The following is a 20648-nucleotide window of genomic DNA, read 5'->3' as shown; positions in this document are numbered from 1 at the left end:
GGATCGAATCGGCTTGGTACACTACATGCTATTGTTTGGCATCAGGAGCAAAAATTAATGAAAGCTAAAAATGACATGGTGTATGTGACATGGTGTATGTGTACAATAATTTAAGTTGATGACTAAGTTTACAATAAGTTCATTGTTCAGAATCCATCATCGACTTCCTCCCCCACACTGTCGTCACTCTCGTCACCAGCTGCAGGCCTCACATCCCCTCCGCCCACATCACCTCCACCCACACCACGACCCAGCGGGATACCCAGGCCCGAGTGAATGGCCTCGATAGTACGAATGTCTACATAGTAGGTCATATTGACAGTGGGCAGACGCTGTCTCATCTCCTCCATCAGAGAGTAGGCCTGCAAAGGGAGCAAGCAACAATGAACACCATTACCTTAACCACACACACATAGCTATCACAATAAGCTTATTTAAGAGAAATCACTAAGCCCATGCTTTTTCTATAAAATTTGGGTCATAATGTAAACACATCATTCTACTGTACAGCAATGATCATAATTATGAATAATTATAGTGATAAATGTGCTAAATGTACACTAACAGTGAGGTATACCAGAGAGTATTGTACAGCCCTCACCTGCTGATAGCTGCCAGTTTGTCCGTAGTGTTCTATTATGAGCCCAAAGACGTCTCCCATCCTAATAGCCGTGTCTAGATTAGGCTCATCCAACAGAGACTGACACTGCTTGATGCACTCATCAGGATCACTCTCGTACACACTGCACAGGAGGGAGTTGTTCAATTAAAGAGTTTAAGCCAAAAACTAAGTACTAAAATGTGCCACCAACCGTTTAGATATCAGGCAATTGGTATACAGACTGCCACTATATACACTACGTACACATAAAGCTCACCTTCTAGCCTCAGCAAACCTCCGAATGAGGTCTACCCTCTCCTTGAGGAAGGCAGCCTTGGCTTCCAATGCAGCTGGGTTCTTACTCTTGGCCTTGGAGAGACACTTGAGAGCCTCATTCAGAGCACCCACTGCCTTACCATAGTTCTGGAACTCATCTATCTCAGCCTGTGCACAAGCATCATAGTAACCGGCCAGTGACTCATAGGCTCGGCCCTTGGTGTAGAAGTTGATGATGTTTTTTATGATCTCAGGATTGCTTCGCCAGTCCAGGCTCTGGAGATAGTTGGCGGCCATTATGTAGATCTCCTTCTGTCTCGAGACCCCAGCAAAGAACACTATCTTCTCTGTATCCCCTGACTTCAGGAGGCACTTCATTGCCTGTCCACGAAGAATGAATTTATGAGCACCTTATACTTTATACTTAATGTTAGTGCACACACGCACACACGACACACCATGCTTGTAATCAATTATTACTGGAAATGTACATTAAAGTCTATTTGTGTTGAGTTCAACCCTGGAAGTTATGTGGTAAATTATGGCTTCATTTATGCTTTATGTGGTTGACAAGTATGCCTGGGACTTCTACATGACTTTTAGCTGGTTGGAGCTTACCAGTTCTACAGCATATAGATAGAAGCGCTTTTTTTAACAAGGAATCCAATGGTATATGAAACTTTGAATTTCAGTAAAGTATGACAAAGTTATGACAACTTTATGAAGGTCAAACTCAACACAATAGACTTTAGGTATTTGTGCACACTGTGAGATTTCCTAACCTTAGTTTTGTTTCCAGCCTGAGTGAACTTCTTGGTGGCCAGATGATAGGCCCCCTGCTCAGCACAGCAGTCAGCCAGTCTCTCCAGCAGCTGCACCCGCCTCTCACTCTCCAGGGGGGTCTCTAATCAGTGGGGGGGGAAGGATAATACAATAGCAATTATACACATGGTCAAAATTCTGAAATTCTGAAATTCTGATTAAAACTTAGAAAGAGCTCTTTCAGATGGTTGCTGTAGCTATTGTTTATAATTATTATACAATGGTGTATGGTTGGGATGTCCCCTGAAACACACACACACATAGCATTAGTGGACTTTGAGAATTTTTCTAAGTATCACATGTTTCCTCTCACCGTTGTCTTGTTTGGGTGGGGTCATCCCCTCAACCATCTCCTCAGTCAGCTTGATGTGATGAGTGAGACACAGCTCCAACACTGCCCCGACCTGCTTGCTCTTAACCAGCAACTCCACGGCCTTGTCAAACTGACTGTTCTCAATGAAATAGTCGGCTACTCTTTTAGTCATCTCTGGATTGGAATCCTCACTCAGATCATCGGCTATCTGGTTGAGCACTTCAAACTCACGATGCTGGAAACACAACTCAAGGGCCTTTGAAATCTCACCACCCTATGACAAAAATTAGAGATAGTATACAAAACTCTTGAAATAATGGCTAACAGATGGAGTGTTTGCGTACCTTATGATACAACATGATGGCTTTGTCCAGTGTATCGGGGTTACGCTCATAATACCTAGTCGAACAAGTACATGTACATAATTATGATTACACAAAGTTAACCAAACAGCTGTTTTTAGAGCTGTACATGTACACACACAACATCTACAGAGCACTGACCTAGCAGCATCGATCATGTCCTCGTGTGAGCTGAGCAGGGCAAGGCGCATGAGATCATTGTTCAGTTCAAGCTCTTTGGCCAGTTGGAGGGCGGGAGTATAGCACTGGGCCTTGGTGTAGAAATGAATAGCTTTACGAGGATCCTGGTGGGAGAGGTATTGATCATGAGTTCTATATACAACGTACATGTATAACAACTTAGGGCTATAAATAATTATATACAGTAATAACATACAAGTTTATACATACAGTGTACATAGTTTTGTGGTTTTCTGAAAGCTTAAAAGGCCAAAATGTTTAAGCCTTTCCCCCTCACATGATCTTCTGTGTCCATGCTAAGCCTCCTGGCCAGATGATAGCAGGCTGCCTTGGACCCACTCTCCTCAGCCAGCTCCATAGCTCGCTCCACCTGCCCGTTGAAGCAGAGGAGCCTCACTAGACTATAGTAGTCCTTGGCCGTCTCATAGAACTGCATGGCCTGCTCCCACTCGCCCATACTCTCAAGATACTCCGCCCACCACTTGCGGATACCCCTGTGTGTGTGCGTGTGTGTGTGTGTGTGTGTGTGTGTGTGTGTGTGGGTGGGTGGGTGATGGTGAGAGGACAGTTACTGCTAAGATACAAAAATATAGGTTAAGTGTGTACATGTCGCTATATGTACCATAATCCATGGTATTATGGAAACATTATGGCCCGTTCCAAACTTGGGATTTGCGCATACAACCTTTCAGAAAATCATAATTTGGGCTATCAGAACTCTAGTTACAGAGCCAACTCTTAGTACTTTCAAAATTACTGTACATGTATAATTATGCTAAGAAGGACTTACTTGTCCTTGCTCTTCATGACATAGTTCTCCAGCTCCAGTGGATCCTCCAATAGCATTCGAGGTACTTCAAATTGGTGGGTACCTGATTTTTCATAGCTGCACAGGAAATACTTAATAATCTACAAGCAAAAGTAAGGGCAGCAAAACAGCTACAAGCCAGAAACAAGACATCAATTATTTGATTACTTGGAGGCTCACCACCCACTCACCAGTTGATGGCAGCTGTTAGCTCTCCCATACCCTCTGCATGCTTGCCATAGTTGTAATAGGTGGTCTTAAGATGCATGCGATCATTCAACTCCGCCACCTCCACTGCCTGGGGGGGGGGTCATAATACTAGCAATGATAATATTGTGGTACAGTACCTTCTTCCAACTACCACACGCCTGGTAGAACTTGTTCAATAGGTCATAGCGCTTGCTTTTCTTGTAGAGATCTTCTGCTTCCTCCTACAGTCAGTGTGTGTGTGTGCACACACAACCAGTTGGCTTTACTAACTTGAACTGGTGTTAGCAATAATGCCAAATCTCTAAGCTTATGTATTGGTACATGCCATGTCTCCAACTTTATTGACAAGGGTAAGCCTGACTATAAGATGCTCCACACTCACTCACCAGCATGCCTAATTGAACGGCTAACACTGCCAGTCGTGCCTCTGGCTCTGGTATCTTCATGGCTTCCCTCACGGCCTTAGCCCCTCGAGCACTCCCCATATTACCCAGGCACACAGCTGCCACGTCTAGACGCTGGGTCTTGACACACATACGCGCCATGTTCTCCCAAACACCCTCACTACACCAAAGGAAAAATGTGGTTGAAACATCATTTTAGACAAGCAAACACAATAGCTACATGCTAACAGATAGTCAATATAGCTACGATTGCAAGCCTAGATTCTGTAGACAAAATTCCAACCATTCCTCTCACCTCTTGATGAGTTTGATTGCCCTGAAGGCCTCGTCCATATTCCCAATAGTGGAGTGATAGGTGAACTCCATCATAGCGTGGAGGGCAGTCTCCTCACTGTCCTCCAGGCCAGAGAATCCTCTCATCGTCACACGGCCCACAAATGATGGAGTGTCCCGTATCTCACCTCCCTGTGTAGAGGAGGGGTACAATAGTACAAGGTAGGGTACAATAGTGCAAGGTAGAGTATGGCATTCAGTGATTAGGGTATAAGAGGTACAGTGTCATGGTATTATCCCAGTACAGTGTACTAGGTGTTCACCTTCTGGTTGATGTAGAAGAACGGTACACTGACTCCAACTAGGCCTGCAAATGTTGATCAAATAAATGAGTGGAGTAACACTATGACATTGTTCACACCTTTCCAGTGTGGCTCCATCGTCAGTACATCACTGATGACCACACCCACATCCTGTGCTACGAGCAAGGATACCAACACAGCACCTGGCTATACACGGGGACACACTCACACCTTGAGTATACAACCATACACCTCTCTTACCTGTATGTGTTTCCCCTTCTTGGTCCCTTCACTAGCCTTGCCTCTAGTGACTAGGACCAACAGCCGAGGTTCATTAGAGTCCCAGTGGCTGTCTACAATATCATGATTGATCAATGCCTTCAATTGAGAGTGTTGCTCTTTGATAGTAGGCTCTGGTAGCTCGGGAGGGAGGGTGGTGTATTGAGGGGTGTGGTTTCCTGGTGGGTGGGTGTGGCCTAGGAGAACGGCAGGGTTGAATATTTTGACAGTGTCAGTGTCTACATCCCATAGTGTGAGCTGGTGGAGCTGTGAGCCAGCCTGTGTGTGTGTGTGTGGGCGGGAGACAGTACACACTACACACACACGTTATGATGGTGTACTTACACTGTTGGAGAGAATACTGATTTTGGATCCATTACAGTTGCACTGTACAGAGGTGATTCTTGATGACTCAGCACTTTCCCCCAGCACCTGTCGGCTGCAGTGCAGCTTGGGTTCCCTACAGAGTATACAATAACAATAAATCATTGTGTGTTATCTGATAAGAGAAACAATTGCTATATATAGTAATCGGTTGTGACCCACTCACTTAGCCTACAAAGGACATACATGTAGCTACATGTACGTACATACGTAAAACAATGGGGGGCCCAGAGAAAACCCCTAAATAGTTATAATAAGTACGTCATTATGTAATCATTATTGTTAGTATAGTGTCAAGACAATTAAACCACAAAGCCCACAATAAAGAAAGCAAGCATGGCCGCATCTAACAGGCTAATTGATGGACTACTGGTGGATATTGGTGACACACTAACAGTAGCTAAGTTCACAGAGCTAATCAGCCTCTATGATGTGCCAGTTCCTGATGGCATTACAGATCACTTTAGAGTACTCAAGTACCTCAAAGATAACGGCAAACTAGAATTAGAGGAGCTAGCTAATAATCTGGAAGACATTAGATGTGAAGATGAAAGTCAGAAAGTGAGAGAGTTTACTGACTTCAAAGCTACAATACGACAACGGAAGAATAGTGCAGCCTACGTTGGAATTAGGGGAGTAGCTGGTGAGATACAACCAGAGGAGGCCTCTCCAGGTGTCAGAAAGAAAGGTCAGTATGCTAGCTATCATTAAATCTACATGTACTGTATCACAGTGTGTGATTTCTAGGGACTAATGACCAAGATGATCCATACACGGCTGATGAAGTGGTGGAGGAGATACCATGCGATGCAGAACCATACAATGAAGATGACATGAAATACATGCAAGAGGCAATAGATCTTTGTAAAGAAAGTAAAGACAAGAAAACAAAGGTATATCACGTCTATTATAGCTACGCATCTTCATTTTAACCTTACAATACATTGTACAGGTTGGAAGTGTACTGGTTCACACTCAAAATGGGGTAATAGGTAGAGGATATAACAGGATGCCTCTGTGTAGGGGACAAGAACTAGATTTCCCATGGACATCTGATGAAGCTAAAAGTTCACTAGACAAAAAATACCTCTATGGTAAGAAATTGAATAATGGACCACTAGTACAAAATGTAATTGGCCTACTTCAGTGGTCCACTCGGCAATAGCTGCCATCATTGATGCTACTGAGAGATGGACTAAAGATGGTATCAGCGGCAGTACTCTGTATACAACACTGTTCCCAGCCAATCGTGATGCTCAGGTGTGTGTGGATTATGGAATAACAACAGTGGTTTTTATCGATGATATTTATAAAGATAAACCATTCACAAAAGCATCAAAGCGTATTATAAAGAAAGCAGATATTAAAATAAGGTAAGTAATTTCATTGTGTTGTAATCAATCATACTCTTGTTATGAACAGGAGACTGGATAAAAGCAAGTTCACCAGGCTACCCACCTACCAACTGTAGAGAATACGTTAGTTTACGTACGTGTGTGTTATCCCAATCCCATCACTATTTACATTATGTATAACAATTTTTGAACGTTTGAACTTAAACTGGCAAGCAACAAGGGGTACATAAATGTTGAGGTGGTACAATAACACAGGCTCTCAACATGGTTAGACCATTCACCAGCAGCTTGGGTTCTCTGTAGAGTACAGTAACAATAAGCTATTGTGATAAGAGAAACAATTTAATGGTTGTGGGAGAGAATTATACAGTAGCTATAGCTAATCGATTGTGATCCACTCGCTATGTACGTGAGCGAAGGGAGGGTCCCAGGGAAAACCCCTAAACAGTTACCATAACTGACATTACAGTGTCATGTAGACAGACACAAAGCTCACAATAAAGCAAGCATGGCTACAACCTATTGAGAGGTTGGCAATTGATGGACTACTGGTGGATATTGGTGACACACTGCCAGAAGCTAAGTTCACAGAGCTAATCAGCCTCTATGATGATGTGCCTGATGGCATTACAGATCACTTTAGAGTACTCAAGTACCTCAAAGATAATGGCAAATTAGAATTAGAGAAACTAGCTAAAAATCTGGAAGACATTGGATGTGAAGATCAAAGTCAGAAAGTGAGAGAGGTTATTGACTTTAAAGCTACCAAACGACAACAGGCGGACAGTGCAGCCTTGGTTGGACCTAGGGGAGTGGCTGGTGAGATACAACCAGAGGAGGCCTCTCCAGGTGACAGAAAAAAAGGTCAGTATATACGCTAGCACTCCTGATGCTAGGTATCGACTACTATAATTATTACAGTGTGTGATCTCTAGGGGCTAATGACCAAGATGACCAAGTAGTGGAGGAGATACCATGCGATGCAGAACCATACAATGAAGATGACAAGAAATACATGCAAGAGGCAATAGATCTTTGTAAAGAAAGTAAAGACAAAAATACGAAGGTATCACATCATCATTATAGTATACAGTCATGTATGTACCCAAAGCACAACATTTACATGGCTTGTTGCAATAATTATTATACATTATACAGGTTGGAAGTGTACTGGTTCACCCTCAAAATGGGGTAATAGGTAGAGGATATAACAGGATGCCTATCTGTAGGGGACACGAACTAGATTTCCCATGGACATCACAGGATGGAGATAAAAGTTCACTAGACACAAAATACCCTTATGGTAAGAATGATTGGAATGATCCATGCATGCACTATACCAGTATAATTGTATTTCAGTGGTCAACTCAGCAATAGCAGCCATCATTGATGCTACTGAGGCATGGACTAAAGATGGTATCAGCGGCAGTACTCTGTACACAACACTGTTCCCAGCCAATCGTGATGCTCAGATGTTTGTGGATTATGGAATAACAACAGTCGTGTTTATCGATGACATTTTCAAACATATACTGCCCACAAAAGCATCGAAGCGTATTGTGGAGAAAGCAAGGATTAAAATAAGGTAACTCCTACATGTTCACATGTTCCTAATTTTATTATAATATAAATCACACTTTATAGGAGACTGGATAGAAGACAATTTAAAAATCCACCCAACTATCGTCAAATTGGCTAACACTTAATCAATCAGCTGTGTGTGTTATTATAAACATTATTTGAATGTTTAAACTTAAAACAGCAGCTTATATACAAATGAATACATACGTAATATGGGTAGGAAGGAAGCATCATTTACTGTCAAAACAAACATGAATCACTCATCCACAAATTAACGTATGTACATAATTATACATTGTACTCTGTGCAGTACGCGTAACAAGTGATTAAAAGTGGGAGGCATTTATTATCGAGTACGGGTTCAAATTCCATTAAAGGGGGTGGTCCCAGGGAAATCCCCACCTTACAATTGATTACAACATAATTATTGTCCTAATATATACTACCACAACAAAACACTAAGTAGCTATGGCCTCACGCACTAAAAACCAAGCGCTTAACAGACTTCTTATGACTATCAGCGATGAAATACCACCAGAAAAGTTCGAGAAGCTGGTTCAACTATACGATGTGCAAGTTCCAGATGTTGCTAAGCCCTATGATACCCTCAAGCACCTCCAAAAGCAAGGGGTGCTGGATCTGAATGAGCTGGTTAAAAACTTGACCACAATAAAGTGTTTGGATCAAAGTGAGAAGGTAGCTGAATACATCAGAGAGACTGACACAGCATTGATGACCCCCTCCCTTGAGAGCACTGATGCAGCTCCCTTCTTTGCTGACCCGGTATGCACGCCTATTCCTGAGACAGGGGTAACTAAAGAGGAGGAGGGTCAAAACCGACGACCCATCCAGGCAGTGGAGAGGAAAATCTCAGAAAACGCTGCCATTTTCTCACCGTAAGCTATGTAGAGCCTTCCTAAAATATACACTGTAACACAGTAAAAACCATTGAATATCATAATTATTATGTATATCTCAGACCACCCAGAAAGCTATCAGAGGATAGTGAACTATTTCAGCTACAGAGAGGTATGAGTGACCCAGGGAGAAAGAAAAGGAGACTGGGTGAGAAATACATTCACATCAACTACACGACAAAATAGTTGTATACACCTAGCCAGGTCTGTTGTGAATCAATATTTCCTAGCCAAGTCTATTGTGAATCAATAAATATTGATTCACAATAGACTTGGCTAGGTGTATACATGACTACACGCACGCACGCACACACACACACACACACACACACACACACACACACACACACACACACACACACACACACACACACACACACACACAGATGTCCCAGGAGGTGCTGAAGCTGTAGAATACCCACAGAGTGACAGTCCAGACAAGTCTGAAGATGAAGATGAGGAGCTAGACATGCCACCAGTTGCAGCTGGCAATGATTTAAGGTTCATGAAAAGGGCATTGGAGGTAGCACTCCAGAGTGAGGACCCACACACGAAGGTGAGCACAAACTACTTGTATTGTACCATGCTGGATTTTGATATCAGAAGAGCATGCAATCTGGTACATAGAACACATAGTGGCTGCTACTTTCAAAACAGGTTGGGGCAGTCCTGGTGAGTCCAGAAAATAAGATCATTGGGGAGGGGTACAACTTTCTACCTAGAGAAGGCTTGACTTGGAATAGTAACAAAGAAGACAAAGAGGAAGACACAAAATATCCCTACGGTACAAAAGCACGTAACCATCATCACACACAATTAACCATAAGCCATTCACTATAATTATAATACAAACCAATAGGTTTTTCTGAGTTGTTTTTCTAATAAGGCTAAACACACACAATCACAGTGACCCATGCTGCTGTAGTAGCTATACAAGCTGCCTATAAACAGAAGGAGTCTCCAGAAGGGGCCACCCTCTATACAAACCTCCTCCCCTCTAGTAGGGACGGTGTGTCCATTCTCACAGCAGGGGTAAAGGAACTGGTATTCTTGGATATCAAGAGAGAGTGGCGTAAGAGATACCACACTGGGGCCACCAAAAAGCTATTTGATGGGATTGTTCAATGCAGGTACGTATACATTGTAATAAAGCTCCACTACATACACCATTGCAGGCAAGTATCAATGCCAGAGTGACTATCAGACAACTTGTGGATCTCAACAAACAAACAAAATCATTCATTTATTGACTAGCTGCTAATCGTACCATAATGCTGCTTACACAATGCTGCTTACGTATGTACAATGCTGTTTCCAATAACACAATGTGTGGATAAATAACTTCCTGCTAACTTGAGACATTATGTCATAAATTATATTTTATATTTAGAACCTAATTATGAAGATTGATCAGGGCTACTGTCATGATCTCACCTTCTAGCCAGGTCCCAGGCTTTGACATAACCAGTATCAGTGGCTGCCACGATGTGGTGACCTCCGACCCCTAGACACAGCGGAGAACCCTCCACATCACTAAACGAGAGCACCTGCTTCACCGTCCCCTAGGAAACAAACAACGGTTCAGTTTCAAAAACGATTGGCAACTCAATAATGACTATACTGCATCATGACAATTCTGATATAAATACCACAATGGTCCAAATTGAAACTACTACAATGTACATATGCAGTGACTATGATTATTGTCTACCATAATGCATATAGCCCCCTACCTGGAAAGCCCTGACATTGATGGCCCCCTTCTCAATAGTGTAGACACTGTGCTCATACAGTGCTGCACACTGGGTGTCAGTGGAGAAGGAACCTACAGCAACACAACACAGCGTGAGATCAGAGGCGGGAGGACACAATTAACCTTAGGCACTAGGAACAACTCCTCTGGCGTGGGATAACAAGAACATATAACACTACCAGACACAACACTACCAGACACAACACTGTGTACATGACACCAACAGTGGTCAGATACAATGCACACACACAATCCAGGTTAGTTGATTGATCTCCATCATTGACAGTACCTGCATCTCTGATGGTCGGCTTGTCCTGGGAGAAAGCGTACACTGCTAGTTTCCGCCCACTCCACACCATCACGTCCTCACGGTTCACAGCCACACCCCTCACATGCATGGCTGCCTTGACAGTGTGTAGTAGCCCTGTGCTGTGACACTCCACCATCAGCTCACTGGGGGAGACCTGGACCACTGATACCTGTCACAGGAGGGAGGGGGGTGAAGCAAACATGTCTGTACTAATTGATTTGCTACAAGTATAATTATACAGTGTACATGTACATGGGAGAAAATCAAACAAAAGCTCTAGTTTGTGTGTGCACTACACGTGTGTATAGGTTTGTGGGCTGTACAGCTAATACAGCTCAAGCCCTCGGGGGATGACCTATACATAGGGGCCTTTGGTACATGACGTATTAATGAGTAAGAGAGTAGAGTAGAGGGATAATACAATCTCCTGCAGCTTAGACTATGGGTAGGTAGGTACCTGCTACACAGTACTCCCTAGCTAGTAGTTCCCTAGCTGACCTGCTGGTTGTAGTGTGCATTCATGACATGCTCACTGAGGATCTGGACAGTGCTTGTACAGTTGGCCACCAACAGCTGCTTCTCAGAGCCCCACTGCAAGGAGAGATGATATCATTGTGAAATCACTACATGTACGTACACACATTATCGTCTAACCCCATTGCAGTGATTGCACTGCCATGCTCTATGTAAATATTTATAGTCATTGGCACTAATTTGGTGGTCAAAATTTGGTGGTCAAGTATAAATGAATACCATTATAGAAGCAACCACACTCTTATAGGTTGGTCACATGATTTCTATTTTTATGAACAAACAAGATGGCAGCAAGAAAAGAGGCTAATATTCTTAGAGGTTTCTCAGCAAGGTTGACTAAAGCCATTGATACAGCTACTGGAAGTCTCCCTGCTTTGTTCTCTGCTCATTTGATTGCCAATGGCTTCATATCAGAGCAGGGTGCAAAAAATATTATACAAGTTACTGCAAACCCTCCATTCGCAATGATTAGCCAACTTATGATGACTGTATTAGAACAAGTTAAAGCAGCTGCTAGTGATCAAGAAGCACAGAGGCTCTTTAGGCTTTTCCTTGTTATTCTTCGTGAGCTAGAAGTGAGGGATTTGCCAGATGAAATGGATAAAAGTTATCAAGGAGAGGAGGAACAAGAAGCTGGCATCAAAGCACCCCCGAGAGATGATAATCCTGAAGGTAAGTTTTGATTTGTATCTTTGAACAATAAAGTATATGGTACGCATATATATACAACACACACGCACACACACAGATCAAGTTCAATATGGGTTGCAAGAAGAAAATAGAGATCAAGAAGACAGTCTTGGCATCAACTAAATGTAGCGATGTATTGTTCTATAATAGTGAATACAGATATTTGAGATGGTAGCGTAATAGTTACGAATGTTAGTCAAGTATGAGGATTACGTTTATTTTTATAATTTTGTTCATCTGATTACTCGCAAGGGCTACCATAAGTACCTATTATTGTTACCTGTAGTTGAGTGGGTGGTGCAGCGATTGTTGATGATGTGAGGAACTCCCACTGGTCCGGGCCCTCGAGAGATGTGTCTCCTCCTGTAAACTTCCACATGACCACATTACCAGCACTAGTACCCCCGGCCAGAACACCTAGGGAGGGGGGGGGGGGGATAAGTCAGTGATCCAAATTTGAGATTTAAGCATACCATCTGACAGAGCACCTTCTAAGCTATCACACCATCCTTACCTCTCTCAGTGTTGTAGCTGATACAGGTGACCACCTCCCCTGGTGCAGCCCCACCCCCTAGTCCCAGACTGTAGTTGTCTCCTCCCTCAAAGTCCCAGAATCTCACGGCAGCTTCCCCCGAGCATGAGGCCAGCACACCACCCCCCACCCAGATTAAACACGTTGCCTGGGTGCTCAGCTTTGCCTGGGAAAAAGGATACAAAACAGTGAATACTGACAACTTGTAGACAATAAATACACGCCCATTTCCTTAGAGAAAGGACAATACACCACATGATGTTAATAGCGTAGAGATTCAATAATTATTTCTTCAATCCGATGACTCAGATCCTATAGTCATTACTTTATGTAAAGGAAAGGGATATAATTATGACATCCATACAAACATGTACATTAATTTTGATTAAGCAAACATGAATGTATCTAGGAAGGGGATACAGTGAGTAGCTACCCACACACACACACACATGAGCCCCTACATTCATGGTCTGAGATGTTTGTCCATCGTAGGTGACAGAGTACTGTGAGAGGCCCATCTCATGAGTGAGCACGGCCATTAGCTCCATATCCCCCCTCATCAGGAGGCTGTGCACTGGGCCATTGATACGGGACCTCTCACTACACACACCAGAGTGGTTCATGAACAGCATTGCTCCTAGAGAGAGGGAGGGGAGGGAGGGAGGGAGGGAGGGAGGGGAGGGAGGGGAGGGAGGGATTAGGGACCTCTTCCACACTCACAGATCATCTTCATTGCTAGAGTTGGCTCTGTACATGTAACTACTTCTAATGGTCCAAATTCAACGATTTTCTGGGTAGAAGGAGTATGGCATGCTCAAATCTCAAAATTGGAATGGGCTATAACTTCTCATTTTCGAAAAAAGGCCATGGGCTATAATAGACGATGGTATTTGTCAAAAACAAGCTGAAAATAGACTTTTAAATTAACACATCATCTAAAGGCCTCTCTCTCCAAGCTTTCAGGTTATTGGGCCAACGGAACTAATTCTATGATTACTACTCACCTTCTTGTGTAATGATGAAGCACGCTATGGGGTCTTGAATGCTCTCTGCCATTTGAGCAGCTCCCTTCCTCTGCCAAGTGTAGGCATCCAGGACACTGCCCCTCTTGCCGATAGGGGGAGTGGTTGGTGGGTGGAGCATCACACAGTACGCTATGGTTGATTGCAGTCGGTGCTGATGTATGGGAACAGGATGAATCTTGCCTTGAGGGTCCACATTCCATACCGCCAGTAGGCCACTCTGTGTGTGCGTGTGTGTGTGAAAAAGACCATGGGGTATACATGTATATGGCATGGTATTTCAGGGGGGCTGCATTGAGGGGGGGGGGGCGAGGGGGGTAATTCGCCCCCCCTAGGATCTGACAGATTCATTTGTACTGCTATAATTCTGATGACTTTGCCCCTCCTACATCTTTAAATTGCCCAATTCGCCCCCCCTGATCCAAAATCCTGGATGCAGCCCTGTAGTTTGTCAAAAACAGGCTGAAAATAGACTTATAAATTTTAACGGATTATTTCAGACAAAATAAATGTTCAGTGAAAACATCTCCAAGGCTACAACAATCTTAGCAATGTCAGAGCCTGCTCCCACCTTATCTCCAGAGATGATGCAACTGCCACTCTTGTTCCATCTAAGCACAGTGAGAGGTGACCTATGCAAGGAGGACTGCTCACAGTATGTCTGCTCATGATCGTTGTAGAGTGTGATCTCTCCACTCTGCCAACCAATGACTGCAATACGTCTCACTGGGTGCCATTGCATGCACTCCACTGAGACAGAACGCTGGATGGTGGCATCTTCAATCAGCTCACCCTGCGTATGTGTGTAATATTAATAAATGGGACTGATATTAAAATCGAGACTATTATTGGAAGTGTACGTGTGAGTGCGAGGGGGAGAGGAGGCTGCTAGATCTACTAACTACCAGGATGGATATCGTAGTAGCTAGCTACAGCTAGAGCCTAGGAACACCAACACTTACTTACTAACTCTGCCTCAAGCTTTTCTGTTTACAAAGCAAAACTAATTTACAAGACCACATGGTCTGGCAAAAAGGGGGTGTGTACACACCTGCATAGATATATTTGTTATTCTACCTCATCTATATAGAAGTTGACTGATCCCTCGGCATCTGTAGCCTCGCACTTGGAGGCCACTGCCAGTATTGCATGCTTGCTGTGCCACTCCACTGCATGATGAATCCTCACTCCACCAGATGGCCTTGGAAACTCTACATGTTTGTCAAAAAACACAGCCATAGCAGCCTCTCTTGCAGACTTGCAGCTTGCAATCCAATCCACAATAAGTACAAAATGCAACTTTTATAAGGCCTTCACTTTCTTCGCTAGGCTAAACTTAATTAACTAGCACTGCACTGTAGGGAACTTGTTAGTTGAATGTTGCTATGGTAAAGATCATAAACCAACAAGTGAATATTAGACACATTTTTATCTTGCATCAAAGAGGGGCGTGGCTCGTACAAGGTCAGTACAGTAGCTAGCTAGCAGCCCCAAAAGAACATTACCTACCTCTAGCTCTACTTCTTCTTCTTGTGATGGCCCAGAAGGACCCTAATCACGATGACTACTGTCTGGAGCAGTACAAGCACCAGTTCCAGGTTGACCTTCTCCAGGGGAGGGTGGCCTTCATCACTGGTGGGGGGTCTGGGATAGGATTCCGTATGGCCGAGCTCCTCATGAGACACGGCTGTCATGTGGCCATCGGGAGCAGGCGGAGGGACAAGCTCCAGGAGGTAGTATTGATACTGTTGCATATTTGTATGCGTTGTGTTCACGATGAGGCCTATCAGATGGCAGTCTATCTATATTTATGCTCACCGTATGAGCATGAGGTTATAGCTATACATACTCGTATTTTAATAATAGCTGATAAATTTCCTTATACCTCCATTCTCCAGTCTGCTCAGAGGTTGAGTGCAGCCACTGGTAGAGAGTGTCTGCCTATTCAGATGGACGTGAGGAAGGTGAGGACATTAGTGTGTGTCCATTACCTCACGTCATTTATGGTCGTATATTCTCTTCGTTTAGTATGACTCTGTGAAGAATGCTGTGGAGGAAACGTTGCAAAAGTTCAAGCGTATTGACATCCTAATCAACAGTAAGTGTACACCCACACATGCATGTACATTCTCAACAACCCTATCAATCCCCTCAGGCGCTGCTGGGAATTTCCTCTGTCCAGCTGCTTCTCTCTCCTCCAACGCTTTCAGAACTGGTAAGAACTATAATTATAATGATTATATTAAGTTGTTGCTCTTGCAGTTATTGAGATTGACACTGTTGGTTGCTACAATGCAAGCAGAGCTGTTTACGACGCTTACTTCAAGGTGAGCTGCTCAATACTATCTGTGTAGCTAGCTAATATCTCTGACCCTCACAGGATAATGGAGGTTGCATCATCAATATATCCGCCACCCTTCATTACCTCGGTCAGCCACTACAGGTACAAAGAACCCATTGTGTTGTATTGTGTGTGTACATATACGATGCTTGTCGCAGGTGCATGCTGGTTCAGCCAAGGCAGCCATTGATGCCATGACCCGACACCTGGCTGTGGAGTGGGGGCCTAACAACATACGAGTCAACTGTATAGCCCCGGGGCCTATAGAAGGGACAGTGGGAATGAGGAAACTGGGTGAGTATATACTCCATCAGTTCATAGCTAGCTACTGAGTGTCAACTTTGCTTGCTTGGTGTAATCTTAAGTCTTAGCTAGCCAGTGCTAATACACATGCAGTACAGTCTGATCGAGTTGTCACGTTATACAATCTACATTGGCTATAAAGTTGATTTCTTTGCCATGCCCAGGTGGGTTAATGTTGGAGGGCAGTCCAGAGGTCAAGGACAAGATGATGTCATACATACCCCTCGGGAGAATGGGGACTCGTACAGAGATTGCTGAGTCGGCTGTGTTCCTAGCTAGTGACTTGAGCTCTTATATAACTGGTGCAGTGTTGGTAGTGGACGGGGGAGCATGGTTGGGGGGAGGGGGAGGACCCATGAAGAGTATGCTGTGACTTTTATTATTGTGTTTGTAAAACTATGTCAATGTGATGTAACTGCTTGTTGTGGAACATTTCTGTGGTTTTGCTAGATATAAATACTAAACTGCATAAGAAAACTTGCATAAGAATTGACTAGACAGACAACAATGGCTTACACAAGTTTTTTGAAGTATGCAATTTTTGCAACATTGATGCTCTTTATGAGCACTGCATCAGGAGAACATGTAGAGTGAGTAATGTTAATGTGTGTGTATCTGGTACCTTTTGTTTAACTTGCTAATAGTGTTTGCACGAGAACCCTCTATCGGAGAGCATCAACACTGACGAGTATCTCAGAAAGTTATAGTGTGGCTTACAGTTACTACATTGCTTGTGGCTGGTGGGGGGTACAAAGATGTAGAAGAACTGGTTACAGGTAAAGCTGCATGGACAAGTATCGGTCCTTTTTTAAAATGCAACCATGCATGTAGTCCTGCATACCGCACAGCATATAAAACAGTGTACTACTCCGAAGATTATGATCAATGCTGTTCAGGATATATTGGAACTGCACCACATTGTCAGCGTAAGTGAATTTGCTAATTGGCCATCCATTATACACACACACACACACACACACACACATACTGCATACCGTAAGTTATTTATTGCTTGTATACGTATACAGGTGTGTGTCTGTCCCTGCCCTCATACGTGTCTCATGGAACAGTGATAGTTAACTCCACTTTTGTTGGTGGCACTGCCGTGTACAGCTGTAGTCCAGGATATAGAGTTGATGGAGCAGCTGTTCTGACCTGTCAATCAGACAGCAGCTGGAATAACCAAGTTCCAACTTGTAGACGTAAGTGCAGCCCCTAAAGAGTATAAATAGCTTTGGTAATTAGGTGTGTGCTCTGTGCTTGATGGGATTGCGGATGGTGCTGTCAGTAAAACTGATGGGGACTTTGTTGGGAGTGAGGCAAGCTATTCTTGTAGCTATGGATATGGACTTGTTGGAGGGTCAACACTAACTTGTTTGAACAGAGGAGAGTGGAATGGATCACCTCCAACATGCCACAGTGAGTTACTGTCCATGCAATCAATGTTGTGTTGTTAATATTATACATAATTCACAGAATTGATCACGTGTCTTCGTCCTGATGATCCGACCAATGGTTCTGTGACTTGGAAGAGTGTCCACAACGAAGCTTTAGTAGGCAGTATCGTTAGTTACAGATGCTCGGCTGGATATGCTCTGGTAGGGTCTGATTCCAGGACCTGTCAACTGAATGGAACCTGGACCCATTCTGATCCTCAGTGCCAACGTATGTTAACTGAAAGTTGAGGTCAAAGTAATTATAGACTTAGAGTACATGGGAAAAGATTTGATTTGAGATTAGGCAGCACTCCAACCACTTCACAAAATGCACTATAAACCAACACATGCACTATAAGCCATTGATATGCACTGGTGGTCAATCCTCAGGTATCTGTCCCACACTGAGAGCACCACGCAATGGAGATATGAATGTCTCAGACTATTTTGTGGCTGGAACGGCTAAATTTGCTTGCAATGTGGGCTTTGAAATAGTCGGGTCTGGAAAAATCATTTGTGAAGCTGATGGCCTTTGGAGCCAGCCACCTCCAGTCTGTGATCGTAAGATCATGTCATTTTTTATTGTATATGCTCATGGTTTCTCTTCTAGCTGTGTGCTCTGTTCTCACTAAACCTGACAATGGCATCATCGTGAGTGATGGACCTTACTTTATTGAGAGTAATGCTACATTCACTTGTGAGGACGGGTTTGGAGTTAATGGAGATGGGAGCATAACTTGCTTGTCTGATTTGACTTGGAGTGGCAGCTCACCAACTTGCGACCGTGAGTTTTCTATGAATGCTGTTATAAATTTCACTATAGTTATGTCTCCCCCCAACAGGTGTGTGTGGGCCTCTGAAACAAGTTCTCAATAGTACATTGACTGTTGACTCATATTTTTTCGATGGCGAAGCAACATACCAGTGCAATGAAGGCTTTATCTTCAAGTTGTCAGGATCCCAAACAGAAAGCCACCTTACATACTGCTGTCTACATGATGACAATTCTGATCACTTGCTGGAGTGGGTTGGTGATTATGATGTGGTGCCCGATTGTGAACGTGAGTAAAGTATACATACTCTATGCTGTAGACGTTCTTGTTAAGTACAACTATTAAATGTTCCGCACATCATTTGCAGTTACAAACCTCCTACCATGCCACAATAATACCAATAATTGAGGGGATTGATAAGCCCTACTTAAAGTGCATGGTCAACCTATATCACAGGTATCTGTCCCACAACACTGAGAGCACCACGCAATGGAGATATGACTGTCTCAGACTATTTTGTGGATGGAACTGCTAAATTTGCTTGCAATGTGGGCTTTGAAATAGTCGGGTCTGGACAAATCATTTGTGAAGCTGATGGCCTTTGGAGCCAGCAACCTCCAGTCTGTGATCGTAAGATCATCATCTTTATTGTATGTTTATTCATACGATACCTCTTTCCAGCTGTGTGCTCTGTTCCCACTAAACCTGACAATGGCATCATCGTGAGTGATGAACCATACTTCATTGAGAGCAATGCCACATTTGCTTGTGAGGACGGGTTTGGAGTTAATGGAAATGGGAGCATAACTTGCTTGTCTGATCTGACTTGGAGTGGCAGCTCACCAACTTGCGACCGTGAGTTTTCAAAGCTGTTGAATCTAAATTCACGATATATTTCCCCCAACAGGTGTGTGTGGGCCCCCACAACATGTTCCCAATAGTACAATGACTATTGATTCATACTTTTACAATGGCAAAGCAACATACCAGTGCAAGGAAGGCTTTAACTTCAAGTTTTCAGGGCCCCAAACAGAAAGCCGCCTCACATACTGCTGTCTACATGCTGAAAATTCTGATCACTTGCTGGAGTGGGTTGGTGATCATGATGATGTTCCTGATTGTGAACGTAAGTAAAAGTATATACATATGCTTTATGTTGTACTTGTTCTTGTTGGGTACAGCTATTGAATGTTCCACACGTCGTTTACGGTTGAGATATGGAACGGTTTCCATAACTTCACACTACTATGGTGGAATTGTTACATATATGTGTTTTGATGGATACGTACTAACTGGACCACAAAACAGAAGATGTTCTAAAAATCGCATATGGGAGCCAAGGATAAATCCATTCTGTACAGGTACAAAACATGGCTAGTCATGCAACTGCTTTTCACATCTGATACAGGGGTTCCTGGTAACTGCAGTATTAATCAATAGCTAGCTTTTATTACGTATTCAATTATTTCAGCTGAGCCCAACACTGAAAGCCCTGAGGACGTTCCTGAGTGAGCCGGAAAATAAGAAGTATATAACAATCTGACTTGATGTATGTAGCTACTATTAGTTACTGACGACTATAATTATTTGCTGATGCTGATGCTGATTATAATTTTAATTTCACTCTTGATTTTGCTTATTTGTGATCATGCATACTGTCAAGTTCTGAGTTTATATAAGTTAATGATCTTTACACAAACTTTACCCATAGCATTTTAATAATTATGTAACTGGTGCAGTGTTAGTAGTGGGCGGGGGAGCATGGTTGGGGGGAGGGGGAGGACCCATGAAGAGTGCTTCAACTTTTTTTGTTGGAATGTATTTATAAAACTATGTCAATGTGATGTAACTGCTGTTTGTGGAAGAATTTCTGTGGTTTTGCTAGAT

The 20648-nt window shown here is 43.3% G+C and overlaps 6 protein-coding genes and 1 long non-coding RNA gene across 12 annotated transcripts; 6 read left to right on the top strand and 1 right to left on the bottom strand.

Annotated features, from left to right (window-relative positions):
* Positions 1 to 41: 41 nt before the first annotated feature.
* Positions 42 to 15294, bottom strand: LOC135351015 (intraflagellar transport protein 140 homolog). Of its 3 annotated transcripts, none has more exons than XM_064549906.1 (27): positions 14986 to 15294; positions 14480 to 14701; positions 13891 to 14128; positions 13348 to 13523; positions 12869 to 13052; positions 12635 to 12771; positions 11629 to 11721; positions 11110 to 11299; positions 10801 to 10892; positions 10502 to 10629; positions 5176 to 5290; positions 4813 to 5109; positions 4671 to 4758; positions 4573 to 4616; positions 4272 to 4441; positions 3959 to 4136; positions 3710 to 3793; positions 3554 to 3660; positions 3345 to 3440; positions 2832 to 3048; positions 2516 to 2658; positions 2357 to 2411; positions 2013 to 2286; positions 1660 to 1781; positions 879 to 1258; positions 602 to 743; positions 42 to 362 (listed from the first exon to the last, which is right to left on the bottom strand). In XM_064549906.1, exons 1-27 carry the CDS (start codon positions 15145 to 15147, stop codon positions 147 to 149), a joined length of 4350 nt encoding a protein of 1449 aa, XP_064405976.1. In that variant the 5' UTR covers positions 15148 to 15294; the 3' UTR covers positions 42 to 146. The 3 variants fall into 3 exon arrangements, with proteins under 3 accessions (XP_064405976.1, XP_064405977.1, XP_064405978.1); XM_064549907.1 differs by lacking the exon at positions 14986 to 15294 and adding an exon at positions 14875 to 14935; XM_064549908.1 differs by lacking the exons at positions 13348 to 13523; positions 13891 to 14128.
* Positions 5480 to 6768, top strand: LOC135351023 (uncharacterized). Of its 2 annotated transcripts, XM_064549919.1 has the most exons (6): positions 5480 to 5902; positions 5962 to 6107; positions 6167 to 6308; positions 6362 to 6474; positions 6530 to 6587; positions 6637 to 6768. In XM_064549919.1, the coding sequence occupies exons 1-5, from the start codon at positions 5551 to 5553 to the stop codon at positions 6563 to 6565; spliced, it is 789 nt and encodes a 262-aa protein (XP_064405989.1). In that variant the 5' UTR covers positions 5480 to 5550; the 3' UTR covers positions 6566 to 6587; positions 6637 to 6768. The 2 variants fall into 2 exon arrangements, with proteins under 2 accessions (XP_064405989.1, XP_064405988.1); XM_064549918.1 differs by having other exon boundaries at positions 6362 to 6587.
* Positions 6892 to 8406, top strand: LOC135351024 (deoxycytidylate deaminase-like). 2 transcript variants are annotated; one of them, XM_064549921.1, is made up of 5 exons: positions 6892 to 7433; positions 7491 to 7635; positions 7728 to 7872; positions 7929 to 8154; positions 8214 to 8406. In XM_064549921.1, exons 2-5 carry the CDS (start codon positions 7585 to 7587, stop codon positions 8266 to 8268), a joined length of 477 nt encoding a protein of 158 aa, XP_064405991.1. In that variant the 5' UTR covers positions 6892 to 7433; positions 7491 to 7584; the 3' UTR covers positions 8269 to 8406. The 2 variants fall into 2 exon arrangements, with proteins under 2 accessions (XP_064405991.1, XP_064405990.1); XM_064549920.1 differs by having other exon boundaries at positions 6895 to 7433; positions 7505 to 7635; positions 8214 to 8404.
* LOC135351021 (uncharacterized) lies at positions 8569 to 10419 on the top strand. The gene is made up of 6 exons (XM_064549916.1): positions 8569 to 9046; positions 9130 to 9215; positions 9454 to 9623; positions 9725 to 9851; positions 9975 to 10197; positions 10243 to 10419. The coding sequence occupies exons 1-6, from the start codon at positions 8619 to 8621 to the stop codon at positions 10262 to 10264; spliced, it is 1056 nt and encodes a 351-aa protein (XP_064405986.1). The 5' UTR covers positions 8569 to 8618; the 3' UTR covers positions 10265 to 10419.
* Positions 11890 to 12633, top strand: LOC135351025 (uncharacterized). The gene is made up of 2 exons (XR_010399355.1): positions 11890 to 12336; positions 12413 to 12633. It is a non-coding gene; the product is annotated as an uncharacterized LOC135351025 (long non-coding RNA).
* A 54-nt stretch (positions 15295 to 15348) lies between the features above and the next one.
* LOC135351012 (peroxisomal 2,4-dienoyl-CoA reductase [(3E)-enoyl-CoA-producing]-like) lies at positions 15349 to 17041 on the top strand. Its single transcript, XM_064549901.1, has 8 exons — positions 15349 to 15641; positions 15807 to 15872; positions 15937 to 16006; positions 16064 to 16123; positions 16171 to 16235; positions 16289 to 16351; positions 16408 to 16543; positions 16717 to 17041. The coding sequence occupies exons 1-8, from the start codon at positions 15444 to 15446 to the stop codon at positions 16923 to 16925; spliced, it is 867 nt and encodes a 288-aa protein (XP_064405971.1). The 5' UTR covers positions 15349 to 15443; the 3' UTR covers positions 16926 to 17041.
* On the top strand, positions 17004 to 20465 carry LOC135350996 (sushi, von Willebrand factor type A, EGF and pentraxin domain-containing protein 1-like). Of its 2 annotated transcripts, none has more exons than XM_064549884.1 (14): positions 17004 to 17142; positions 17197 to 17328; positions 17384 to 17478; positions 17581 to 17754; positions 17798 to 17971; positions 18029 to 18217; positions 18379 to 18549; positions 18599 to 18772; positions 18831 to 19049; positions 19218 to 19391; positions 19443 to 19616; positions 19669 to 19887; positions 19943 to 20122; positions 20233 to 20465. In XM_064549884.1, exons 1-14 carry the CDS (start codon positions 17060 to 17062, stop codon positions 20271 to 20273), a joined length of 2199 nt encoding a protein of 732 aa, XP_064405954.1. In that variant the 5' UTR covers positions 17004 to 17059; the 3' UTR covers positions 20274 to 20465. The 2 variants fall into 2 exon arrangements, with proteins under 2 accessions (XP_064405954.1, XP_064405955.1); XM_064549885.1 differs by having other exon boundaries at positions 20170 to 20465.
* Positions 20466 to 20648: the final 183 nt, after the last annotated feature.

The sequence above is a fragment of the Halichondria panicea genome, chromosome 17, assembly GCF_963675165.1.
Source record: "Halichondria panicea chromosome 17, odHalPani1.1, whole genome shotgun sequence".
NCBI classification, from domain to species: Eukaryota; Metazoa; Porifera; class Demospongiae; order Suberitida; family Halichondriidae; genus Halichondria; species Halichondria panicea.
This window is presented reverse-complemented; position numbering and strand designations above follow the sequence as displayed.

What these genes read in the sequence shown, in the direction of transcription:
- LOC135351023 (XM_064549918.1), top strand. Translation starts at nt 5,551, where the DNA reads ATGGCCGCATCTAACAGGCTAATTGATGGACTACTGGTGGATATTGGT. An exon ending in TCCAGGTGTCAGAAAGAAAG is followed by an intron (nt 5,903 to 5,961) that starts GTCAGTATGCTA and finishes TGTGATTTCTAG; the next exon opens with GGACTAATGACCAAGATGAT. An exon ending in AGACAAAAAATACCTCTATG is followed by an intron (nt 6,309 to 6,361) that starts GTAAGAAATTGA and finishes GGCCTACTTCAG; the next exon opens with TGGTCCACTCGGCAATAGCT.
- LOC135351024 (XM_064549921.1), top strand. Translation starts at nt 7,585, where the DNA reads ATGCAAGAGGCAATAGATCTTTGTAAAGAAAGTAAAGACAAAAATACG. An exon ending in GTAAAGACAAAAATACGAAG is followed by an intron (nt 7,636 to 7,727) that starts GTATCACATCAT and finishes TACATTATACAG; the next exon opens with GTTGGAAGTGTACTGGTTCA. An exon ending in AGACACAAAATACCCTTATG is followed by an intron (nt 7,873 to 7,928) that starts GTAAGAATGATT and finishes ATTGTATTTCAG; the next exon opens with TGGTCAACTCAGCAATAGCA.
- LOC135351021 (XM_064549916.1), top strand. Translation starts at nt 8,619, where the DNA reads ATGGCCTCACGCACTAAAAACCAAGCGCTTAACAGACTTCTTATGACT. An exon ending in GAGAAAGAAAAGGAGACTGG is followed by an intron (nt 9,216 to 9,453) that starts GTGAGAAATACA and finishes ACACACACACAG; the next exon opens with ATGTCCCAGGAGGTGCTGAA. An exon ending in AGACACAAAATATCCCTACG is followed by an intron (nt 9,852 to 9,974) that starts GTACAAAAGCAC and finishes ACACAATCACAG; the next exon opens with TGACCCATGCTGCTGTAGTA.
- LOC135351015 (XM_064549906.1), bottom strand. Translation starts at nt 15,147, where the DNA reads ATGGCTGTGTTTTTTGACAAACATGTAGAGTTTCCAAGGCCATCTGGT. An exon ending in GTCATGAAGAGCAAGGACAA is followed by an intron (nt 3,049 to 3,344) that starts GTAAGTCCTTCT and finishes GCACACACACAG; the next exon opens with GGGTATCCGCAAGTGGTGGG. An exon ending in AGGCTGGAAACAAAACTAAG is followed by an intron (nt 1,259 to 1,659) that starts GTTAGGAAATCT and finishes CTTCGTGGACAG; the next exon opens with GCAATGAAGTGCCTCCTGAA.
- LOC135351012 (XM_064549901.1), top strand. Translation starts at nt 15,444, where the DNA reads ATGGCCCAGAAGGACCCTAATCACGATGACTACTGTCTGGAGCAGTAC. An exon ending in GGAGGGACAAGCTCCAGGAG is followed by an intron (nt 15,642 to 15,806) that starts GTAGTATTGATA and finishes TCCATTCTCCAG; the next exon opens with TCTGCTCAGAGGTTGAGTGC. An exon ending in TTTACGACGCTTACTTCAAG is followed by an intron (nt 16,236 to 16,288) that starts GTGAGCTGCTCA and finishes TGACCCTCACAG; the next exon opens with GATAATGGAGGTTGCATCAT.
- LOC135350996 (XM_064549884.1), top strand. Translation starts at nt 17,060, where the DNA reads ATGGCTTACACAAGTTTTTTGAAGTATGCAATTTTTGCAACATTGATG. An exon ending in TGTAGAAGAACTGGTTACAG is followed by an intron (nt 17,329 to 17,383) that starts GTAAAGCTGCAT and finishes CCATGCATGTAG; the next exon opens with TCCTGCATACCGCACAGCAT. An exon ending in TGTGGTGCCCGATTGTGAAC is followed by an intron (nt 19,050 to 19,217) that starts GTGAGTAAAGTA and finishes CCTATATCACAG; the next exon opens with GTATCTGTCCCACAACACTG.